This window comes from Pleurodeles waltl, chromosome 8, assembly GCF_031143425.1.
Source record: "Pleurodeles waltl isolate 20211129_DDA chromosome 8, aPleWal1.hap1.20221129, whole genome shotgun sequence".
NCBI classification, from domain to species: domain Eukaryota; kingdom Metazoa; phylum Chordata; class Amphibia; order Caudata; family Salamandridae; genus Pleurodeles; species Pleurodeles waltl.
The window spans coordinates 1,513,521,404-1,513,544,091 of record NC_090447.1 but is presented as its reverse complement, the minus strand read 5'-3'; the positions used below and the strand labels follow the sequence as shown (position 1 = coordinate 1,513,544,091).

The window sequence follows — 22,688 nt, the reverse complement described above, 5'->3', positions numbered from 1 at the left end:
CTCCTCAAATATAGACCGCTAGCACCTGATGCTCAACAGAAAACTTGCATTTGATCTCTGGTCCTCAAATAGAAAGCGCTAGCACCTGATGCTCACACAGAACACTTGCACTTGACCTCTGGTCCTCAAATAGAGACCGCTCGCACCTGATGCTCACACGGAAAACACTTTCACTTGATCTCTGGTCCTCAAATAGAGAGTGCTAGCCCCTGATGCTCACACAGAACACTTGCACTTGATCTCTGGTCCTCAAATAGAGAGCGCTAGCACCTGATGCTCACATGGAACACTTGCACTTGATCTCTGGTCCTCAAATAGAGAGCGCTAGCACCTGATGCTTACACAGATCACTTGCACTTGATCTCTGGTCCTCAAATAGAGAGCGCTAGTACCTGACGCTCACGGAACACTTGGACTTGATCTCTGGTGCTCAAATAGAGAGCGCAAGCACCTGATTCTCACACAGAACACTTGCACTTGATCTCTGGTCCTCAAATAGAGAGCGCTAGCACCTGATGCTCACTTGGAACACTTGCACTTGATCTCTGGTCCTCAAATAGAGAGCGCTAGCACCTGATGCTCACACAGATCACTTGCACTTGATCTCTGGTCCTCAAATAGAGAGCGCTAGTACCTGATGCTCACGGAACACTTGGACTTGATCTCTGGTGCTCAAATAGAGAGCGCTAGCACCTGATGCTCACACAGAACACTTGCACTTGATCTCTGGTCCTCAAGTAGAGAGCGCTAGCACCTGATGCTCACAGAACACTTGCACTTGATCTCTGGTCCTCAAAAAGAGACCGCTAGCACCTGATGCTCACGGAACACGTACACTTGATCTCTGATCCTCAAATAGAGACCACTAGCACCTGATGCTCACGGAACACTTGGACTTGATCTCTGGTGCTCAAATAGAGACCGCTCGCACCTGATGCTCACACAGAACACTTGCACTTGATCTCTGGTCCTCAAATAGAGAGTGCTAGCCCCTGATGCTCACACAGAACACTTGCACTTGATCTCTGGTCCTCAAATAGAGAGCTCTAGCACCTGATGCTCACATGGAACACTTGCACTTGATCTCTGGTCCTCAAATAGAGAGCGCTAGCACCTGATGCTTACACAGATCACTTGCACTTGATCTCTGGTCCTCAAATAGAGAGCGCTAGTACCTGACGCTCACGGAACACTTGGACTTGATCTCTGGTGCTCAAATAGAGAGCGCAAGCACCTGATTCTCACACAGAACACTTGCACTTGATCTCTGGTCCTCAAATAGAGAGCGCTAGCACCTGATGCTCACTTGGAACTCTTGCACTTGATCTCTGGTCCTCAAATAGATAGCGCTAGCACCTGATGCTCACACAGATCACTTGCACTTGATCTCTGGTCCTCAAATAGAGAGCGCTAGTACCTGATGCTCACGGAACACTTGGACTTGATCTCTGGTGCTCAAATAGAGAGCGCTAGCACCTGATGCTCACACAGAACACTTGCACTTGATCTCTGGTCCTCAAGTAGAGAGCGCTAGCACCTGATGCTCACAGAACACTTGCACTTGATCTCTGGTCCTCAAAAAGAGACCGCTAGCACCTGATGCTCACGGAACACGTACACTTGATCTCTGATCCTCAAATAGAGACCACTAGTACCTGATGCTCACGGAACACTTGGACTTGATCTCTGGTGCTCAAATAGAGAGCGCTAGCACCTGATGCTCACACAGAACACTTGCACTTGATCTCTGGTCCTCAAATAGAGAGCGCTAGCACCTGATGCTCACAGAACACTTGCACTTGATCTCTGGTCCTCAAAAAGAGACCGCTAGCACCTGATGCTCACGGAACACGTACACTTGATCTCTGATCCTCAAATAGAGATCGCTAGCACCTGATGCTCACACGGAACATTTGCACTTGATCTCTGGTCCTCAAATAGAGAGTGCTAGCACCTGATGCTCACACAGAACACTTGCACTTGATCTCTGGTCCTCAAATAGAGAGCGCTAGCACCTGATGCTCACACACTTGATCTCTGATCCTCAAATAGAGAGCGCTAGCACCTGATGCTCACGGAACACTTGCACTTGATCTCTGGTCCTCAAATGGAGAGCGCTAGCACCTGATGCTCACACAGAACACTTGCACTTGATCTCTGGTCCTCAAATAGAGAGTGCTAGCACCTGATGCTCACACACTTGATCTCTGATCCGCAAATAGAGATCGCTAGCGCCTGATGCTCACACGGACCACTTGCACTTGATCTCTGGCCCTCAAATAGAGCGCTAGCACCTGATGCTCACACAGAACACTTGCACTTGATCTCTGGTCCTCAAATAGAGAGCGCTAGCACCTGATGCTCACACACTTGATCTCTGATCCTCAAATAGAGATCGCTAGCGCCTGATGCTCACACGGACCACTTGCACTTGATCTCTGGTCCTCAAATAGAGTGCTAGCACCTGATGCTCACACAGAACACTTGCACTTGATCTCTGGTCCTCAAATAGAGACACCTAGAGCCTGATGCTCAAGGAACACTTGCACTTGATCTCTGGTCCTCAAATAGAGAGCGCTAGCACCTGATGCTCACAGAACACTTGCACTTGATCTCTGCTCCTCAAATATAGACCGCTAGCACCTGATGCTCAACAGAAAACTTGCATTTGATCTCTGGTCCTCAAATAGAAAGCGCTAGCACCTGATGCTCACACAGAACACTTGCACTTGACCTCTGGTCCTCAAATAGAGACCGCTCGCACCTGATGCTCACACGGAAAACACTTGCACTTGATCTCTGGTCCTCAAATAGAGAGTGCTAGCCCCTGATGCTCACACAGAGCACTTGCACTTGATCTCTGGTCCTCAAATAGAGAGCGCTAGCACCTGATGCTCACATGGAACACTTGCACTTGATCTCTGGTCCTCAAATAGAGAGCGCTAGCACCTGATGCTTACACAGATCACTTGCACTTGATCTCTGGTCCTCAAATAGAGAGGGCTAGTACCTGACGCTCACGGAACACTTGGACTTGATCTCTGGTGCTCAAATAGAGAGCGCTAGCACCTGATTCTCACACAGAACACTTGCACTTGATCTCTGGTCCTCAAATAGAGAGCGCTAGCACCTGATGCTCACATGGAACACTTGCACTTGATCTCTGGTCCTCAAATAGAGAGCGCTAGCACCTGATGCTCACACAGATCACTTGCACTTGATCTCTGGTCCTCAAATAGAGAGCGCTAGTACCTGATGCTCACGGAACACTTGGACTTGATCTCTGGTGCTCAAATAGACAGCGCTAGCACCTGATGCCCACACAGAACACTTGCACTTGATCTCTGGTCCTCAAATAGAGAGCGCTAGCACCTGATGCTCACAGAACACTTGCACTTGATCTCTGGTCCTCAAAAAAAGACCGCTAGCACCTGATGCTCACGGAACACGTACACTTGATCTCTGATCCTCAAATAGAGACCACTAGCACCTGATGCTCACGGAACACTTGCACTTGATCTCTGGTCCTCAAATAGAGAGCCCTAGCACCTGATGCTCACATGGAACACTTGCACTTGATCTCTGGTCCTCAAATAGAGAGCACTAGCACCTGATGCTCACACAGATCACTTGCACTTGATCTCTGGTCCTCAAATACAGAGCGCTAGTACCTGATGCTCATGGAACACTTGGACTTGATCTCTGGTCCTCAAATAGAGAGCGCTAGCACCTGATGCTCACAGAACACTTGCACTTGATCTCTGGTCCTCAAAAAGAGACCGCAAGCACCTGATGCTCACGGAACACGTACACTTGATCTCTGATCCTCAAATAGAGATCGCTAGCACCTGATGCTCACACGGAACATTTGCACTTGATCTCTGGTCCTCAAATAGAGAGTGCTAGCACCTGATGCTCACACAGAACACTTGCACTTGATCTCTGGTCCTCAAATAGAGAGCGCTAGCACCTGATGCTCACACACTTGATCTCTGATCCTCAAATAGAGAGCGCTAGCACCTGATGCTCACGGAACACTTGCACTTGATCTCTGGTCCTCAAATGGAGAGCGCTAGCACCTGATGCTCACACAGAACACTTGCACTTGATCTCTGGTCCTCAAATAGAGAGTGCTAGCACCTGATGCTCACACACTTGATCTCTGATCCTCAAATAGAGATCGCTAGCGCCTGATGCTCACACGGACCACTTGCACTTGATCTCTGGCCCTCAAATAGAGCGCTAGCACCTGATGCTCACACAGAACACTTGCACTTGATCTCTGGTCCTCAAATAGAGAGCGCTAGCACCTGATGCTCACACACTTGATCTCTGATCCTCAAATAGAGATCGCTAGCGCCTAATGCTCACACGGACCACTTGCACTTGATCTCTGGTCCTCAAATAGAGCACTAGCACCTGATGCTCACACAGAACACTTGCACTTGATCTCTAGTCCTCAAATGGAGACAGCTAGCGCCTGATGCTCAAGGAACACTTGCACTTGATCTCTGGTCCTCAGATAGAGAGCGCTAGCACCTGATGCTCACAGAACACTTGCACTTGATCTCTGATCCTTAAATATAGACCGCTAGCACCTGATGCTCAACAGAAAACTTGCATTTGATCTCTGGTCCTCAAATAGAGAGCGCTAGCACCTGATGCTCACACAGAACACTTGCACTTGACCTCTGGTCCTCAAATAGAGACCGCTCGCACCTGATGCTCACACGGAACACTTGCACTTGATCTCTGGTCCTCAAATAGAGAGCGCTAGCACCTGATGCTCACATGGAAGACTTGCACTTGATCTCTGGTCCTCAAATAGAGAGCACTAGCACCTGATGCTCACACAGATCACTTGCACTTGATCTCTGGTCCTCAAATAGAGAGCGCTAGTACCTGATGCTCACGGAACACTTGGACTTGATCTCTGGTGCTCAAATAGAGAGCGCTAGCACCTGATGCTCACACAGAACACTTGCACTTGATCTCTGGTCCTCAAATAGAGAGCGCTAGCACCTGATGCTCACAGAACACTTGCACTTGATCTCTGGTCCTCAAAAAGAGACCGCTAGCACCTGATGCTCACGGAACACGTACACTTGCACTTGATCTCTGATCCTCAAATAGAGACCACTAGCACCTGATGCTCACGGAACACTTGCACTTGATCTCTGGTCCTCAAATAGAGACCGCTAGTACCTGATGCTCATGTAACACTTGATCTCTTCAACAGAGATAAATAAGAAAGACCAACATTGACCCAATTTTTATATATTTACCTGTGGGTTGTTGAATAGTAATGTTGAAGTTCCCGGACCTCTTTTCGCTTATTTTGTACAGAGTTTGTGCAGGGCTCCACAACCACTCCTCCACCCGACAGAAGTATATGCCACTTTCAGATGCCTCTGGCCTCATCACAGTGAGGTGATAAAACATCTCAGATGGCCTCTCAAACCTCAGCTTGCTATCCATTTTCTTATCACTCCCATGGTTACTTATGTTGCCGAACTGGAAGAGCAAATCCTGCCCAACTTTGAAGACCAGCTGCTCCCCTTTATCAGAGACTTTCCACCAGGCCACGGAAAAGACAGAAGAGGGGCTGGATCTAGAGGTGATCTCACATGGTAAGATGAGGCTGCTGTGGTCTTCTTCTAGCACGATAAGGTCCATCTCCGTGGTGTTCATCCGCAGGTTATTGGCTAAACAGAAAGGGAAAACCTGTCATGAGTTTATTGCCTGACAATAAGTTTTACAATAACAACTCACTCAGTTATCTATCAAAGAACCACAGTAATGTGGACAAAAACACTACATGGATGAAATAAAGGGATTATGATTTAGAATGTTACAATTAAATCCCTGTGATTGGAAGAAAACGTGCGAAAGAAAAATGCAATGGTGAACTATGAAGTCACACAGTGACTGCTAAATATGTCAGATCAGGGGCTCTTTTTCACATTTTGCGCGTTAAAAAAAAGAGGTGCGTCATGCGCAAACCTAGAAAATGTGCCCTATTACATTGAATACGCAGCAGTGAACTCGCGCTGCCCCAGGGCAGTGCATTCCCATGAAAACTGAGTGGCTGCTTCAAAGCCGCTCCATGTTTCACTGTGCAGGCAGCAACCCACCTGCACTTTTAAGGAGGATTAGGGATCGCCTAGCAGTAAGTTACTGCACTCGCCTGCAAGGGGATGTCTGGGGGGCCTATATGACCTCCTTTTTCTCCTCGAGAGGGCAGTCATTAGAGGGTGCACCTACAGTGCTCTATCTTTTAAGTGGCACACTGACAGTGCACCTCATGACAGCTTCTTTGCCTCTGTGACAGTGTCTATAATACGGCGCGGGTGCAAAAGCAAGGGGATTCCCCCATTTGCATGAGGCCAGGCCCCCATGCAAATGAGGGAACACCCTCTGGTGACCAGTTTCATGGTATGAAAGAGTCACCCACTGTACATCAGAGAGGTCAGAGCAATGCCAGATCTCAAATTAGGAATTGTAACATTCCACGTACTCAACCTCACTGATGCTGGGGACCACCCAGTCCCATGGGATTTAACGAATGCTCATGACAATGCTCAAGCAGGTTTGAGCTACAGAGGCCCTGATTTATACTTTTTTTGCATCGCACTTGTGAAATTTTTTGACGCAAAAGCGGTGCAAACTTACAAAATATAATTGTATTTTGTAAGATTATGCCACTTCAACAAATCAGGCAAATGTGGTGCAAATTCCCCTCCTATCTGAGGGAGTCCCTTGCCTTAGCCATAGATGTCTTTGGGATTATATTCAGAAGTGAGCAGAGGGTGGGAATTGAACCACCCAGTCATCACTGTAATAATGATGAACAGCACATAAAGACCCTGTGCTTTTATGAGACTGGGCGGCTATGCTAAGTAAAGATAGACATGAAGGGGCACAAGAAGTTGTAAGTTTCTTTCGACATAGGTGGTAAGAGTGATCCATATGGAGAGCAAGAGGAGGAACAAGGCATGCCTTCTGACATACCCATGCAATAATGTACAGCAGCTGAACGTTTGAAGAAGGCAAAGAGTGTACTAGGGAGTATCATTCAAGCTTATTTTGATGAAATATTAGTAATGTATTAATGGATAATGCACAGAACTGTAAACATGATACATTGAGCAATATAAAGCCGGTGAAGGCTGAAAGATGCATTTCAAGAAAGTCATATGTCTCTCTATTCAGGAAGGTCCTAGTAACAGCATTCTTGATGAACCAGAGGTTATTGATAACTTTATTTGTGAGCACAAAGTGTACTCCAAATGCCATCTGACTTAAGAAAGTAGATTTACTGGCATCTCTGCCCTAATACCAGTCCATATATTGCAAAATTGCTAATCCTCCCCTTTGCGTTAACACACCCCGGTACATTTTATTACTGAATTGCTATGTGGTTTTGCACCAGCCTGCAGACCCCTAACATCCTATTAGACCTGCCAAGTTACATGCAACCACACCGCCCCAACTGATGTAGAGCAGAGGCTGTGGTCCATTGAGACAGCAATGGTCTTTCATTACGTTGCTTGCACAGTGGCTATTTTTCATTAAACACGTTAGACTTTAGAGGCTACAAATGAAGACAGGAACCACAGTTAGCGCAACCTTCCTGGACCAACGCAGAAAGACTAGGGGCCTGATTACGACTCTGACAGAGGGGATTACTCTGTCCCAAATGTGACGGATATTCCGCCTACCATATTACGAGCTCTATAGGATATAATGGACTCGTAATTCGGTGGGCGGGATATCCGTCACATTTGGGACGGGGTAATCCCCTCCACCAAAGTCGTCATCAGGCCCTATGTCACACCCAACGGCGACAAAATCAAGAGTACCATCTACTTGAGGCAGAAGAGCTGAGTCAAAACAGAAACCCAGGTTGTGGACAAAATGACCTTCGGAGGGCAATCCCACATCCTGTCGGACAATATTGCAGAGGACCAAAGATGTCTATCCTGTCAAAGCACATATATCTCAGTTTTCTCAGGTTTAAATTTTAGTCGATTTCAACTCGTCTACTTGACAAATTTCAAGCAAACAGTTTTTAAAGAAAGACCCATATTTCACTGCAGTTGAAGGATGAACTGGTGTGCCTTTCGAAGGCTTGACTGGAGCACAACGCAGATGGGTGAAACAGGAACCTTCAGCGTCCTTATAGGTTATCTCCTCTGACTTAGATGAAAACGGAGGAACAGCCACCACCTGAAGTTGCAAAACAGGTTAAGATCTGATTCACTCCAGGACACTCCAGGACAAGATGAGGAAGACCAGAGTCCTCCAGCTGTTGAATCAGGACATCATGGGTGATGAGTTCAAATGGGCACCTGCTTTGAGGCTCATTCTGTAGTTTATAGAGCCTTCTTCATTGCAGATTATGACTTTATCTAATAGAAGTTCATTAAATACATCCCTCATTGCATGCTCGGGGCATAGGCCTCAGACAGGTTACGGTTCCCACATTCTGTTGCAAGTAGGTTTATAATTGTACTTCTAATTTAGTTTATATACTGCTTACTACCCTTCACGAGGCGTTGAAGTGCTTTACGGCCAAGCTTAGTGGTCAATCGAGTGCTTAAATGTTGCTTATTGCCATTAGTCATGTGATTTCCAGAAAAAAAAATAGCATGAGTTGACTTCTATTTAATTAATTTCTGATAGGTTTTATTAATACCAGTTAGGTGCGATCATTAGTGGGGGCTACGTTTGTGATACAAGCTATCTTACTTTGTAACTCTATCACAATTACCCTCCCATTATAAACCACAAGTTATGCTACAGACCAAAGTCCTCACTCTTTGATCAATGAGGTACAGGTCCTGACTCTTTCAACAAAGAGGTACAGGTCCTCTCTCTTTAAACAATGGAGTGCAGGTCCTCACCCTTTGACCAATGAGGTACAAGTCCTCACTCTTTCAACAGTTACGTACATGCCAAATAAAAGATGTCACCTCAACAGAGCAATTAACTCCTTCCAGTGTAAAAGAATGCATGATAAAAGCCCTCCACTAAAGACGAGCACTTTAACCAATACATTGCTGTGTCTCACTTACATGCACTTGGGAGAAGTGTGCGAGTGGGGTTTTGTGTCGATATTGAGTCGTCGAGCTGCCAGGGGTAGAATGAGTGGCATTAGGCACCTTTTGACCCTTGATGACACCACAGTATAGTCATCTGGGCCCAGCCTATTTACAGCTGATTCCCTGGTTGAACAGCAGGGGGCGTGACCTACAGAGAAGTGGATCATACCATCTGACTTACGGCCTAATTTAGATCTTGGCAGACAGGGTTACTCCGTCACAAATGTCCACCATTTTAAGATCCCATTATATCCTATGGAAATTGTGTTATGGAGGACGAAACAACGTCATGTTTTTGACACTGTAACCCTTCTGGCAAGAAATAACTAAACCAGGCTCACAGAAGGCGCCCACTCATGCCTGGTCTATAGCATTACCTGGTCGGCGCACTATGAGGTGTGTGAATCCTGAAAGATCCGCCCCTTCTTTTATCCATGAGCCTGTGGGGTTTAATAGCCACTCCTCCACCTGGCAGTAGTACAGGCCGCCATCTTCCTCCTCCAGCGCCTGCAGAGTCAGACTGTAGTTCCCCGCTGAGGGTGTGTCAAACCGTATTCTCTGTCGCTTCTCCTTGTCGGGATAGTCTACAAGTATATTGGGGCCCATTTTAAGCAGGGTCCTGGGTCGGGCAGGCCCTCTCTTGTAGAACCAGGTGACGGATAAGCGTGAGTCAGGCCTTGTGGAACCCTCCAGTCCACAGTTCATAGTCACCTCTTCGCTTTCAGTTGTCACAAGAGTGTTGTTGGCCTTCATGAGCTGCAGGTTACTTTCTGTTTAGAAGGAGAAGGCAAAAATCACATTGGGTGACAAATTAAAATCTCTTCTCTCTGAGTTAATGGTAAATCTTTCATCATTTAGAAAACAACATTATTGAAATATATATCTCATGCAGACCACTCGAAAATGGGCAAACTGGAATTGCTGACATTAAAATGCAAAACTAAAATACTTTTTAAGTATGTCCCATGAGATCTGCCCTTAAGCAAGATTTGTGATTTTGTTTTTACATAAATGCGTGGTTGTCTAGATTGTTGCCATTTACTGTGTTGTTTTATGTTGTAATGTGTAGTTAATGTTCAGCATTGTGTTTCTTTACTTTCCTGTCTATTTTATCTTGTGGTGTGATATTTTATGCTTGGTTGTGTTTTGTCTTGTGTTGTAATTCATGCGCTGTTGTACTTTGTGTTGTGTCGTGAGTTGTATTTTATTTTGCAATGTGATTTATTGTGTGTGTATCTTAAGTTGTGTTCTGATGTTTTTTTGTAGATGTGTGTGATTACCTTCAGTGCACTACATTAGATGTGTCACCACCCCTTGTAAATCTCTACAGCCAGCTCTGAGGCTATGATCTTGTTTCCACTGAATCACCATAATGTGTAATAAGAAATATGGTTGCGTAATATTACACCCTGGACTAGTGTAATAGAAGGGATGGATGCTTACTATCACCCTCTCAGACTACTGTAATAAGAGAGACTGGTGCATAATATTACTCCTACTGGTAAGCATAATAAAAGTGATGGATGCTTGATATTACCTCCTCAGATTAGTGTAATATGAGGGCTGAATGTTTAATTTTATTTCCTACGATTACAGGGATGGTTGGCTAATAACACCTTGCATTAGAGTAATAGGAGGGTTGGATGCCTACTATCCCCCTTCAGATTAGTATAACACAGGGGATTGGTGCTTAATACTCACTCAGATATGTATAATAAAAGGGATGGATGCTTGATAATAACTCCTCAGACTAGTGTAATAAGAGGGATAGATGTCTAATTTTACTTCCTAAGATTACAATAATAATGGGATGAATGGATAACAACACCTGGGATTAGAGAATAGGAGGGCTGGATGCTTATTACCCGCCCTTTAGATTAGTGTAACACGAGGGATTAGTGCTTAATACTCTCTCAGATAGGTGTAATAAAAGGGATGGATGCTTGATATTACCTCCAAAGATCAGTGTAATAAGAGGGTTGGGTGTTTAATTTTACTTTCTATGATTACAGTAATAATGGATGAATTGATAAGAACACCTGGGATTAGAGAATAGGAGGGTTGGATGCTTACTACCCACCCTTCAGATTAGTGTAACACGAGGGATTAGTGTTTAATACGCTCTCAGATATGTGTAATAAAAGGAATGGTTGCTTGTTATCATCTCCTCATATTAGTGTAATAAGATAGCTGAATGTTTAATATTACTTTCAAAAATTACAGTAATATTGGGATGGATGCCTAATAGCACCTTGGATTAGAGTAACAGGGTAGCTGGATGCTTGTTATTACTGCCTCAGATTTGTGTAATGAGAGTGGTGTATGTTTAATCTTACTTTCTAAAATTACATAGTAAGGGGATATGGGTGCCCATTAACTACTTTGATGAGTGTAATAGAGGGGTGGATGCTTGCTAGTACCCCCTCAGAGCGATCAATGCTTATTATTTCCTCATTATATAAGTGCACTACAAGGGGGATGCCTAACATATCCCCTCAGATTAGTGTACTAAGAGGGTGGATGCTCACTATTATCCTCTCAGACAAGAATATTAAAAAGAACAGGTGCATATTATTAAGTCCTCAATAAAAGTAAAGAGGGGTTAGGATGCCCATTGGTAAACTGCCTTAAAGTTTTACCAGAAATAATTCTTGTTATTACCCACTCACTTAGTGTACTAGGAGGAATGTATGCTTATTATCACTTCATAAAATTAGAATAAGATAAACATAATAATAATAGAGATGAAAGGTTTTATTACCCTCTCGGATCAGAGTAAAATGGGCTGGCTTTTAATACCTTTGATTAGAGCAAGAGAAAGGTGGATGCTTTTTATTACCTCTTAGATTAGTGTGATGAAAGGGATGGATTATCATTATCAACCCCTCAGTTTAGTGTGATAAGAGAAATAAGAAGGATGGATTCTTATTATTACCTCTTAGATTAGTCTAATACAAGGGATGGATTATTATTATTACCCCATCAGATTAGATTAGTGTGCTAAAATGGATGGATTCTTATATTACCCCCTTAGATTAGTCTAATACAAGGGATCTATTATTACCCCATCAGATTAGTGTGATAAGAGGGGTGGATTATTATTATAACTCCCTTAGATTAGTCTAATACAAGGGATGGATTATTATTATTAACCCACCAGATTAGTGTGATAAAACGGATGGATTCTTATTAGTGCCCGCTAAGATTAGTGGAATACAAGGGATGGATTATTATTATTATCCCATCAGATTAGTATGATAGTAGGTATGGATTATTATTATTACCCCATTAGATTAGTGTCATAAAAGGGAAGCATTCTTATTATTACCCTCTTAGATTAGTGTAATACAAGGGATGGATTATTATTATTAACCCATCAGATTAGTGTGATAAGAGGGATCGAGTCTTATTATTACCCACTTTGATTAGTGTAACACAAGAGGTGGTCTCTTATTATTACCCTCTTAGATTAGTGTAATACAAGGGGTGGATTATTATTATTATTACCCCATCAGATTAGTGTGATATGAGGGATGGGTTCTTATTATTAACCTCTTAGATTAGTGTAATACAAGGGATGGATTATTATTATTACCCCATCAGATTAGTATGATAAGAGGGATGGATTCTTATTATGTCCCCCTTAGATTACTTTAGTAAGGGATGGATTCTTATTATTACCCCATCAGATTAATGTGATAAAAGGGATGGATTATTATTATTACCCCTTAGATTTGTCTGATACAAGGGATGGATTATTAGTATTCACCCATCAGATAAGTGTGATAAAAGGGATGAGTTCTTAATCTTACCCGCTTAGATTAGTGTCATACAAGAGATGGATTGTTATTATTATCCCATCAATTTAGTGTGATGTGAGTAATGGGGTCTTGTTATTACCCACTTAGATTAGTGTAATACAAGAGATGGATTATTATTACCCCATCAGAATAGTGTAATAAAAGGGATGGTTTCTTATTATTACTCTCTTAGATTTGTATGATACAAGGGATGGATTATTTTTATTATTACCCCATCAGATTAGTGTGATAAAAGGGATGGAGTTGTATTATTACCCCCTTAGATTAGTGTGATACAAGAGATTAATTCCTATTATTGCCCCATCAGATTAGTGTGATAAAATAGATGGAGTCTTATTATTAACCCCTTAGATTAGTGTAATAGAAGAGATGGATTCTAAGTAGTACCCTCCAGATTAGTGTAAAAAAAGGGATGGAGTTTTATTATTACCCCCTTAAATGAGTGTAATGCAAGGGATGGATTATTATTATTACCCTATCAGATTAGTGTGAAAAGAGGGATGGAGTTTTAGTATTACCCCCTTAGATTAGTGTAATACAAGGGATGGATTATCATTACTGTTATTATTATCATTATCATTATTATCATCATCATTATTGTTGTGGTGGTTGTTGTTATTATTACTCCTTCAGATTAGTGTGATAAAAGGGAGGGATCCTCATTATTTCCCCCTTAGATTAGTATAATACAAGAGATGTATTATTACTACCCCATAAAATTAGTGAGATAGGAGGGATGGATTCTTAATATTACCCCCTCAGATTAGTCTAATACAAGGGATGGATTATTAATATTACCCCATCAGATTAGTGTGATAAAAGGGATGGATTCTTATTATTACCCTCTTAGATTAGTGTGATATAAGGGATGGATTCTTATTAATACTGCCTCAGATTAGTCTAATACAATGGATGGATCACTATTATTACCCCCATCAGATTAGTGTGATAAAAAGGATGGATCCTTATTATTACCTGCTCATATTAGTGTAGTACAAGGGACAGATTATTATTATTACCCCATCAGATTAGTGTTATAAGAGGGATGGATTCTTATTGGTACCCCCTTACATTAGTGCAATACAAGGGATGTCTTGTTATTATTACCCCATCAGATTAGTGTGATGAGAGGAATGAATGTTTATGAGAACCATCCTGGATTAGTGTAATACTAGTGATGGATTATTATTATTATCCCATCAGATTAGTGTGATAAGGGAAATGGGATAAGCGGGATGATTTCTTATTATTACCGCTTAGATTAGTGTAATACTAGGGATGGATTATTATTATTATACCATCAGATTAGTGTAATACTAGGGATGGATTATTATTATTATCCCATCAGATTAGTGTAATACTAGGGATGGATTATTATTATTATTGTCCCATCAGATTAGTGTGATAAGGGGAATGGGATAAACAGGATGGTTTCTTATTATTACCCCTTAGATTAGTGTAATACTAGAGATAGATTATTATTATTATCCCATCTGATTAGTGTGATACTAGGGGTGAATAATTATTATTATTATCCCATCAGATTAGTGTGATAATGGGGATGGGATAAGAGGGGTGGTTTCTTATTGTTACCCCTTAGATTAGTGTGATAAAAGGGATAGATTCGTATTATTACCCCCTTAGATTAGTGTGATATAAGGAATGGATTCTTATTATTACCCCCTCAGATTAGTCTAATACAATGGATGGATTATTAATATTACGCCATCAGATTAGTGTGGTAAAAGGGATGGATTATTATTATTACCTGTAGGAAAATGGCTCCTTGTTGCAGTTACCCCCCACTCTTTACCTGATATTGATGCTGACTTGACTAAGAAGTGTGCTGGGATCCTGCTAACCAGGCCCCAGCATCAGTGTTTTTCGCTAAAAATGTACCATTGTTTCCACAATTGGCAGACCCCTGGCACACAGATAAGTCCCTTGTAAAGGTACCAGTGGTACCAAGGGTCCTGTGACCAGGAAAGTTCCCTAAGGGCTGCAGCATGTGTTGTGCCACCCTAAGGGACCCCTCACCTAACACATGCACACTGCCATTGGAGATTGTGTGTGCTGGTGGGGAGAAAAAGGCAAAGTCGACATGGCATCCCCCTCAGGATGCCATGCGCACAAAATACTGCCTGTGGCATAGGTAAGTCACCCCTCTAGCAGGCCTTAAAGCCTTAAGGCACGGTGCACTATACCACAGGTGAGGGCATAGCTGCATGAGCAATATGCACCTACAGTGTCTACGTCCATTCTTAGACATTGTAAGTACAGTGGGGCCATATTAAGTATGTGGTCTGGGAGTTTGTCAAAATTAACTCCACCGTTCCATGATGGCTACACTGAATACTGGGAAGTTTGGTATCAAGCTTCTCAGAATAATAAACCCACACTGATGCCAATGCTGGATTAATTACAAAATGCACACAGAGGGCATCTTACAGATGCCCCCTGTATTTTACCCAGTCCTTCAGTGCAGGAACTATAACACCTAGCAGTGAGCCTCAAAGGCTAAGGCTTCGTATTATCTTGCCCCAGGGCACTCCAGCTAGTGGAGATGCCTGTCCCCCGGACACAGCCCCCACTTTTGGCGGCAAGTCCGGAGGAGACAATGAGAAAAACAAGCAGGAGTCACCCCCCAGCCAAGACAGCCTCTAAGGTGTCCTGAGCTGAGGTGACCCCTGCCTTAGATAATCCTCCATCTTGCCATGCAGGATTTACCCCAATAGGATTAGGGATGTGCCCTCCTCCCTTCAGGGAGGAGGCACAAGGAGGGTGTAGCCACCCTCAGGGACAGTAGCCCTCCAGCCCTAAACACCCCCTAAATTGAGTATTTAGGGGCGACCCTGAACCCAGGAAAACAGATTCCTGATGACCTGAAACAAGGAGAAGGACTGCTGACCTGAAAGCCCCACAGAGACGACTAAGACAACAACTGACTTGGCCTCAGCCCTACCAGCCTGTCTCGAGACTGAAAGAACCTGCAACAGCGATGCATCCAGTGGGACCAGCAACCTCTGTCAACTCAGAGGACTGCCCTGCAACCAAAAGGACGATGAAACTCCAGAGGACAGTGGCTCTGTTCAACCAAAAAAGAAACAACCATCTTTAAAGGGACTCCAGCCTCACTCCGGAAGTGTGAGTTCCCAACACTTTGCACCCGACGTCCCCGGCTCGTGTCCAGAAGAACCAACACTGCAGATAGGACCCCCAGGCGACTCCAACCACATGGACACCCTGAGACAACCTCCCTGCACCCCCACAGTGACGCCTGCAGAGAGAATCCAGAGGCTCCCCCTGACCGCGACTGCCCGGTAACAAAGAACCCGACGCCTGGGAGAAGCACTGCACCCCCAGCCACCAGGCCAGAGAGAAACTAATTACCAGTGCAAGAGTGACCGGAAGGCAGCCGTCATCGTTGCCCAGTTGGTGGCTGGCCCGAGAAGCCCCCCTGTGCCCTGCCTGCATCGCCAGAGTGACCCCCGGGTCTCTCCATTGATTTCAACCTAAAACCTGACACCTACTTTGCACACTGCACCCGGCCGCCCCTGTGCCGCTGATTTTGTGTGCCTGTTTGTGACCCCCCCACCCCCAGTGCTCTACAAAACCCCCCTGCTCTGCTCCCCGAGGACGCAGTTGCTTACCAGCTAGCAAACTGGACCCGGAGCACCCCTGCTCTCCATAGGCGCCTATGCTATTTGGGCCCTACTTTGACCTCTGCACCTGACCGGCCCTGTGTTGCTGGTGCTGGGTGTTTGGGGTTGACTTGAACCCCCAACGATGGGCTGCCTATGCCCTGGAGACTGAACGTGTAAGTGCTTTACTTACCTGCTAAACTAACTTGTACTTACCTCCCCCAGGAACTGTTGATTTTTGCAATGTCCACTTTTAAAATAGCTTATTGCCATTTTTGCCAAAACTGTGTACATTACTGTTTTAATTCAAAGTTCCATATTTACCTATGCCAAGTACCTCAAACCTTATGTATTTACTTGAATTCTGAATCTTGTGGTTCTAAAATAAATTAAGAAAAGAATATGTTTCTATATAAAAACCTATTGGCCTGGAGTAAGTCTTTGAGTGTGTGCTCTCATTTATTGCCTGTGTGTGTACAACAAATGCTTAACACTACCCTCTGATAAGCCTACTGCTCTACCACACAACCACAAAATAGAGCATTAGTATTATCTAATTTTGCCACTGTCAACCTCTAAGGGGAACCCTTGGACTCTGTGCACACTATCTCTCACTTTGAGATAGTATATACAGAGCCAACTTCCTAGATTCGTGTGATAAAAGGGATGGATTCATATTGTTACCCCCTTAGATTAGTGCAATACAAGGGATTTGTTGTTATTATTACCCCATCAGATTAGTGTGATAAGAGGGATGAATTATTATTATTACCCCTTAGATTAGTATAATATTAGGAATAGATTATTATTATTATCCCATCAGATTAGTGTGATTAGAGGGATGGATTATTATTATTACCCCTATCAGATTAGTGTGATAAAAGGGATGAATTCTTATTGTTACCCCCTTAGATTAGTGTAATACTAGGGATGGATTAATATTATTATCGCATCAGATTAGTGTGATAAGAGGGATGAATTTTTATGATTACCCCATAGATTAGTGTAATATTAGGAATGGATTAATATTATTGTCCCATCAGATTAGTGTGATAAAAGGGATGGATTATTATTATTACCCCATCAGATTAGTGTGATAAAAGGGATGAATTTTTATTATTACCCCCTTAGATTAGTGTAATATTAGGAATGGATTATTATTATTATCCCATCAGATTAGTGTGATAAAAGGGATGGATTATTATTATTACCCCATCAGATTAGTGTGATAAAAGGGATGAATTCTTATTATTACCCCCTTAGATTAGTGTAATACTAGGGATGGATTAATATTATTATCCCATCAGATTAGTGTGATAAAAGGGATGGATTATTATTATTATCCCAACAGATTAGTGTGATAATTGGGAAGGGATAAGAGGGATGGTTTCTTATTATTACCCCTTAGATTAGTCCAATACAAGGGATGGGCTATTATTACTCCTTCAGATTAGTTAAAAAAGAGGGATGGATTCTTATCATTATCCCCTGAGAGAAGTGTAACACAAGAGATGGATTATTATTACTACCCCATCGGAATAGTGTGATGTATCAAAATGCAATTTTGCATTTCCTAAATAGCAACCCCATAGAAATGGCTATTTAGTAAAGGCAACGTTACACGCATGTAATTAGTGATCCCTATAAATTAGAAATGCTATTAAGAAATCACATTTAGGAAATCCAATTACATTTGTTGAGCACATGTAGAGCACACATATGTTGTAGGAGCATGTGTGTGCTCTATTGCACTTTAAAAAGAGCATCTTCTGGTGTTTTTTTTAATTTAATTGCACATGGTTACCATCGACTTGGGAGTTGATGGTAATTGCATTTCCTAAATGACCATTTTGCATTTAGAAAATGCCTTGTACATGTGCTTTGGAAATCGCAAATAGGAAATCCCTATTTGCAAATTCCTATTTGGGAATTGCAAAATACGATTTCTACAGTGTAGAAATCACATTCCCTAAAGGGCTTTGTACATCTCAGAAGCCCATTTAGCATTTCTTAATCCTCCGAAATAGCGATTCCGACCATTAAGTAATGCTAAATGGCTTTGTATATCTGGCCCACGGAGTCCTATTAACTCCTCGGATTAGCTTTTAACAAGGGCAATGACCTGTCTAGTCACCCCTCAGACTAGAGTTTTAAGAGGAGGAGATGCCTCTTAACCCCTCATAGTACTGTAATCAGAGGAATGAATAGCTGTAACTGCCGCAGATTAGGATACTAAGGGTCACAGAAAATGAATGATTTCTCCGATTGTTTTAGTATATTTATGAATGCTTGTTAACCACTTAGATAGCAATAGTGGAGGTCACAGTGTCTAGGAGCCCACAGAATGTTCCAACAACTGAATATTAAACCTTCAGATTAGTGTGCATGTAGAGAGCACCTTTACTTGATAGGTTTCAGAGCTAGAAGAGACTCCCACCTCATTTTAGTGCCTTTACCTGAGTGTTGAAACTCCACTGTGGTCTTCCCTGATTCACACCTTCCTAAGGAGATCCAGCCATCATCAGCAGGCCATGACCATTCCTCCACGCCACAGTAGTATGCACCTTGGTCACTGTGGTCCACCCTCCGGACATGCAGTTTGTACATGGTCTTAGAGACTCGCTCAGTGTGATGTTTCCTCTCCAGCGAGTCAACCTCCAAGCTGTATTGCACCACCCCATCCAAGTCGGTACTCAGGAGTCTGGTGGGCTGCACCTTGTTCGATGGTGGGAGTTGGTACCACGTCACATAGTATCGAGAGCCATCCTGCACTTGAGTGAGCCCGCATTCAACCTCAAACGTGTCCGTGGTGGGACCTATCTTGATGTGCCTGTTGGTGGTATCAAGTTCCAACAGGCTTTCTGATGGTGCAAAAACAGATAAACAGAGAAATTCAGTAAGTTCCTGTTACATGAGTTCCAGTAGAATTTGCTTTCATAATTGTATTTGAACATTTGTAAATGCATTTGATTGTACACCCAGACCATAAGAACATTAAGGGATGCAAAAATAAATTAAAGGGTTTACCTGAGCCAACATTCATGACCCACTGGGAATTCCTCTGGGTAACATTCCCTTCCATCATTTTACCTCATTTGTGCTATTATTATATAAATAGACATTACCGATATAGGAGTTTTCATTGGTCTTCCTCAAAACTGCAGTTCTACAACTGCAGACCTCTACAAGTGCACACCCCGATCTTAGTGAGAGAAGCCCACCAGCTTTAGTATGTCCCTTGGTCACAGTAGTCAACTGTTCTCTGGTCTCAGTGAGAGCTGCCCATCGGTCTTCTGTGGACATTACTGTATATCCTAATCTCTGTGAGATAAGTTTACAAAACCACTAGGAAACAGACATTCCTGCTCTGCCCTCTTTCTTGGCAGAAACATTTGTGGAGTCCTGTATTAACCCCTGATTTTACTGAGACTAAAGCATCAGTTTTCCATAAAAGAGATTTCCCTCCATCCCTGCCACCCCTCATCTCTGTGAGAGCTGCTCGCCCCTCTTCTATGATCCAGTCATTACTAGGTACTCTGATCTGAGTGAGAGAGGCCAACCAGCCCCCAGTAAACCAGACATCAATGTGCACCCTGGTCTGAGTGAGAGATGCCCACCAGTCCCCTGTAAACCAGACATTGCGAGGTACCCTGAGGTGAGTGAGAGATGCCCACCATTTCCCTGTAAACTAGACATTGCTAGGTACACTGATGTGAGTGAGAGATGCCCATCAGTCCCCTGTAAACCAGACATAACTAAGTACCCTGGTGTGAGTGGGATGCCAACCAGACCTCTGTGAACCAGACATTAATGTGCACCCTAATCTGAGTGAGAGAAGCCCACACACTCTCTAAGAAAGACACATTTCTTCCCCCCTCAACTCAGTGCCAGCAGCCCCCCAACCCTCTATGAAACAAATATACAGCTGTCTGCTTCCTTACTCTTTGGGGTCACTTCTATGGTCAAACGGTTGGATCTGCTCATCGCGGCAGGGACCCAGGTCTTCTCCGGACTCCTCTTCAGGGCCTCCACCTTGCATCGGTAGCTTGTGGCATCCTTCCAGCTCACCCTCCGTAGGGTCAACTTAGAGGTTGTGGCTGTCCCAGTGACCGTGCCCTTCTCCTGGAAGTATTGTCCCAGCCACTCAACGCCACCACCATGCAGAACCCTAACCATGGGACGGAAGGAGTCATCCGTGGCACCAGGGGGCAGCACCTGCCAGGTGATGGACAGGGGGCTCTCTACAGGCGCAGAGATCAGACACATGAGGACAATGGTGTCCCCAAGCTGGACAGTGTGTGTGCGGCTTTGTAAGGTCGCCCCCAGGCCAGTACCTGTAGAAATAGAAAACAGACTTACACACTGCAAGGGATGAGGTCTGAAAGGAATATCTAACAGATTGACTGCAAAATGTGCAACATATGTACACAGCAACCTAAACCACAGCAACAGAAACAGGGGAATTAAAAGCTACATAGCGCATGGTTCATAGGTAAAGATTCTAGGAGCTACTCACTCTACACACAGTGAGGGCAGTAATGCTTGGTGAGGTGATGGGTCCTGATATCACATTGCACACATTGTCAAGGACAAAGAGAGACACACAGAGCATGGATGTCCATTCATCACAATATCAGTATTTAGGTAAGTGACATCATGCGCCCTCTGACCACAAATTACATCACTGGGGTGACCACTTGTCACACTCGGATCCTCAGTAGCCTCCTATTTGTGTCTGATAGGTTTAAGTAAGACAATAAGTGAAAAGTGCAGATAATACACAGGCTTTTGGAGACCTCTGGACTTTTTTGTTCATCTTTCGGCCTTCATAGCCCCTGAAACCAGAGAAAGCAAGGGCAGTGCCGGGGGTACCCAGGGGTAAGCCAGAGACAGTATCTGCCTCCTTTCAGCCTTCTGAGGGTATCTCGCCATCTGACCTGTAATAGACTCAAAAGTCCTTGACAGGGATGGGTTTCTATAAACAGTAATTCTCTACACTAGTATAGTTCAGCTCTCTCGTTCTGTCAGAAATTGTTTAATAAGCATTCTAGTCTCTCCCCCAAATCATCATTAAGTGGAAAGTGTGTGCCAAGCTTTAGCCTTTACAGTAAACTTCACAAGGGACTTTTTATGCTTATTAACATTGGTCATTACAGATACTTGAAAAGCAAACTCTTGGCCAACATTAGACTGTCCTGTGATGATGGGGACTCTTGGACGTTGTAGGGTTGCATGGCCTTGGACGCAGCAAAGGTTTTCGGTAGAGCTTAGAGGAAGTCATTAAGTGACCTGAACCCCAGTTCACATTATTCAAATCCAGTGGAAAGCATCCTTGTAAAATGTGGTCCTCTCTAAGTTCCTCTTGCTTAGAAGCTTGTGACAAGGTGTTCTCCATCACACCTGCTGTCTACCATGTTGTCAAAATACACCCACCAACCACAACACCAGGCAGGAAACTAAGGAGATTATTCAGGTACCAGCCTTCCCGAAGTAGATGGGCAACATTCAGCCCACCTCACCGATTGTTGTGCCAAGCGTTACACTGGTCAGCAAATTATACAAGAGGAACCAACTCTGGTGAGCAGCATCCTAAGTAACGACAAACCTCACCAGTAACAATGGTACTTGTGAACGCGTTCACACTGCTAAATGTTTCGCACACGAAGAGGAGAAAGGGCATGATGAAAAAAATCCATAGCAACCTATTTCTATGTTCCCACAACTATTAACATGGCCTTATCCTATACTCTGGAATAAACTGTGGTAGAGGATCCTGAACTTAGGAGAACAGACCTCCAATAGGACACTTGCTAACAGGCAACGTTCTGGCCCTATGTACTGACTTGACCAGATTCACGCCTGCTCCTGCGTGCTCATCAAATACCTACCTATAAGGCGCCAACCTTCTGGAGAATTAAAGACCATATAGTTTGCCATGAGGACAAGCTAAGGGATGATCCATGCAGGCCATCATATTATTTCCATAGGATTATTGATAACAAACTTTATAAGGCCTTATTTGGCCAGTTCTGCTTTGGGAAAAGGCACCTGATTGGTCCATAAAAGGAACTAGACAAAAGTTCCTGGGAGGGCTCACCTTCCCTGTTTTTACATCTAGATTG

The 22,688-nt window shown here is 43.6% G+C and overlaps 1 protein-coding gene across 1 annotated transcript in view; it reads right to left on the bottom strand.

Annotated features, from left to right (window-relative positions):
• Nucleotides 1–22,688, bottom strand: part of LOC138248852 (immunoglobulin superfamily member 3-like) — a 98,814-nt gene that overhangs the window by 37,278 nt on the left and 38,848 nt on the right. The window contains exons 6-9 of the mRNA XM_069202805.1: nucleotides 20,508–20,900; nucleotides 19,023–19,427; nucleotides 9,482–9,874; nucleotides 5,286–5,705 (exon numbers count right to left, since the gene is read on the bottom strand). Coding sequence (XP_069058906.1) covers nucleotides 5,286–5,705; nucleotides 9,482–9,874; nucleotides 19,023–19,427; nucleotides 20,508–20,900 — 1,611 coding nt within the window. The remainder of the gene's footprint in view (nucleotides 1–5,285; nucleotides 5,706–9,481; nucleotides 9,875–19,022; nucleotides 19,428–20,507; nucleotides 20,901–22,688) is intronic.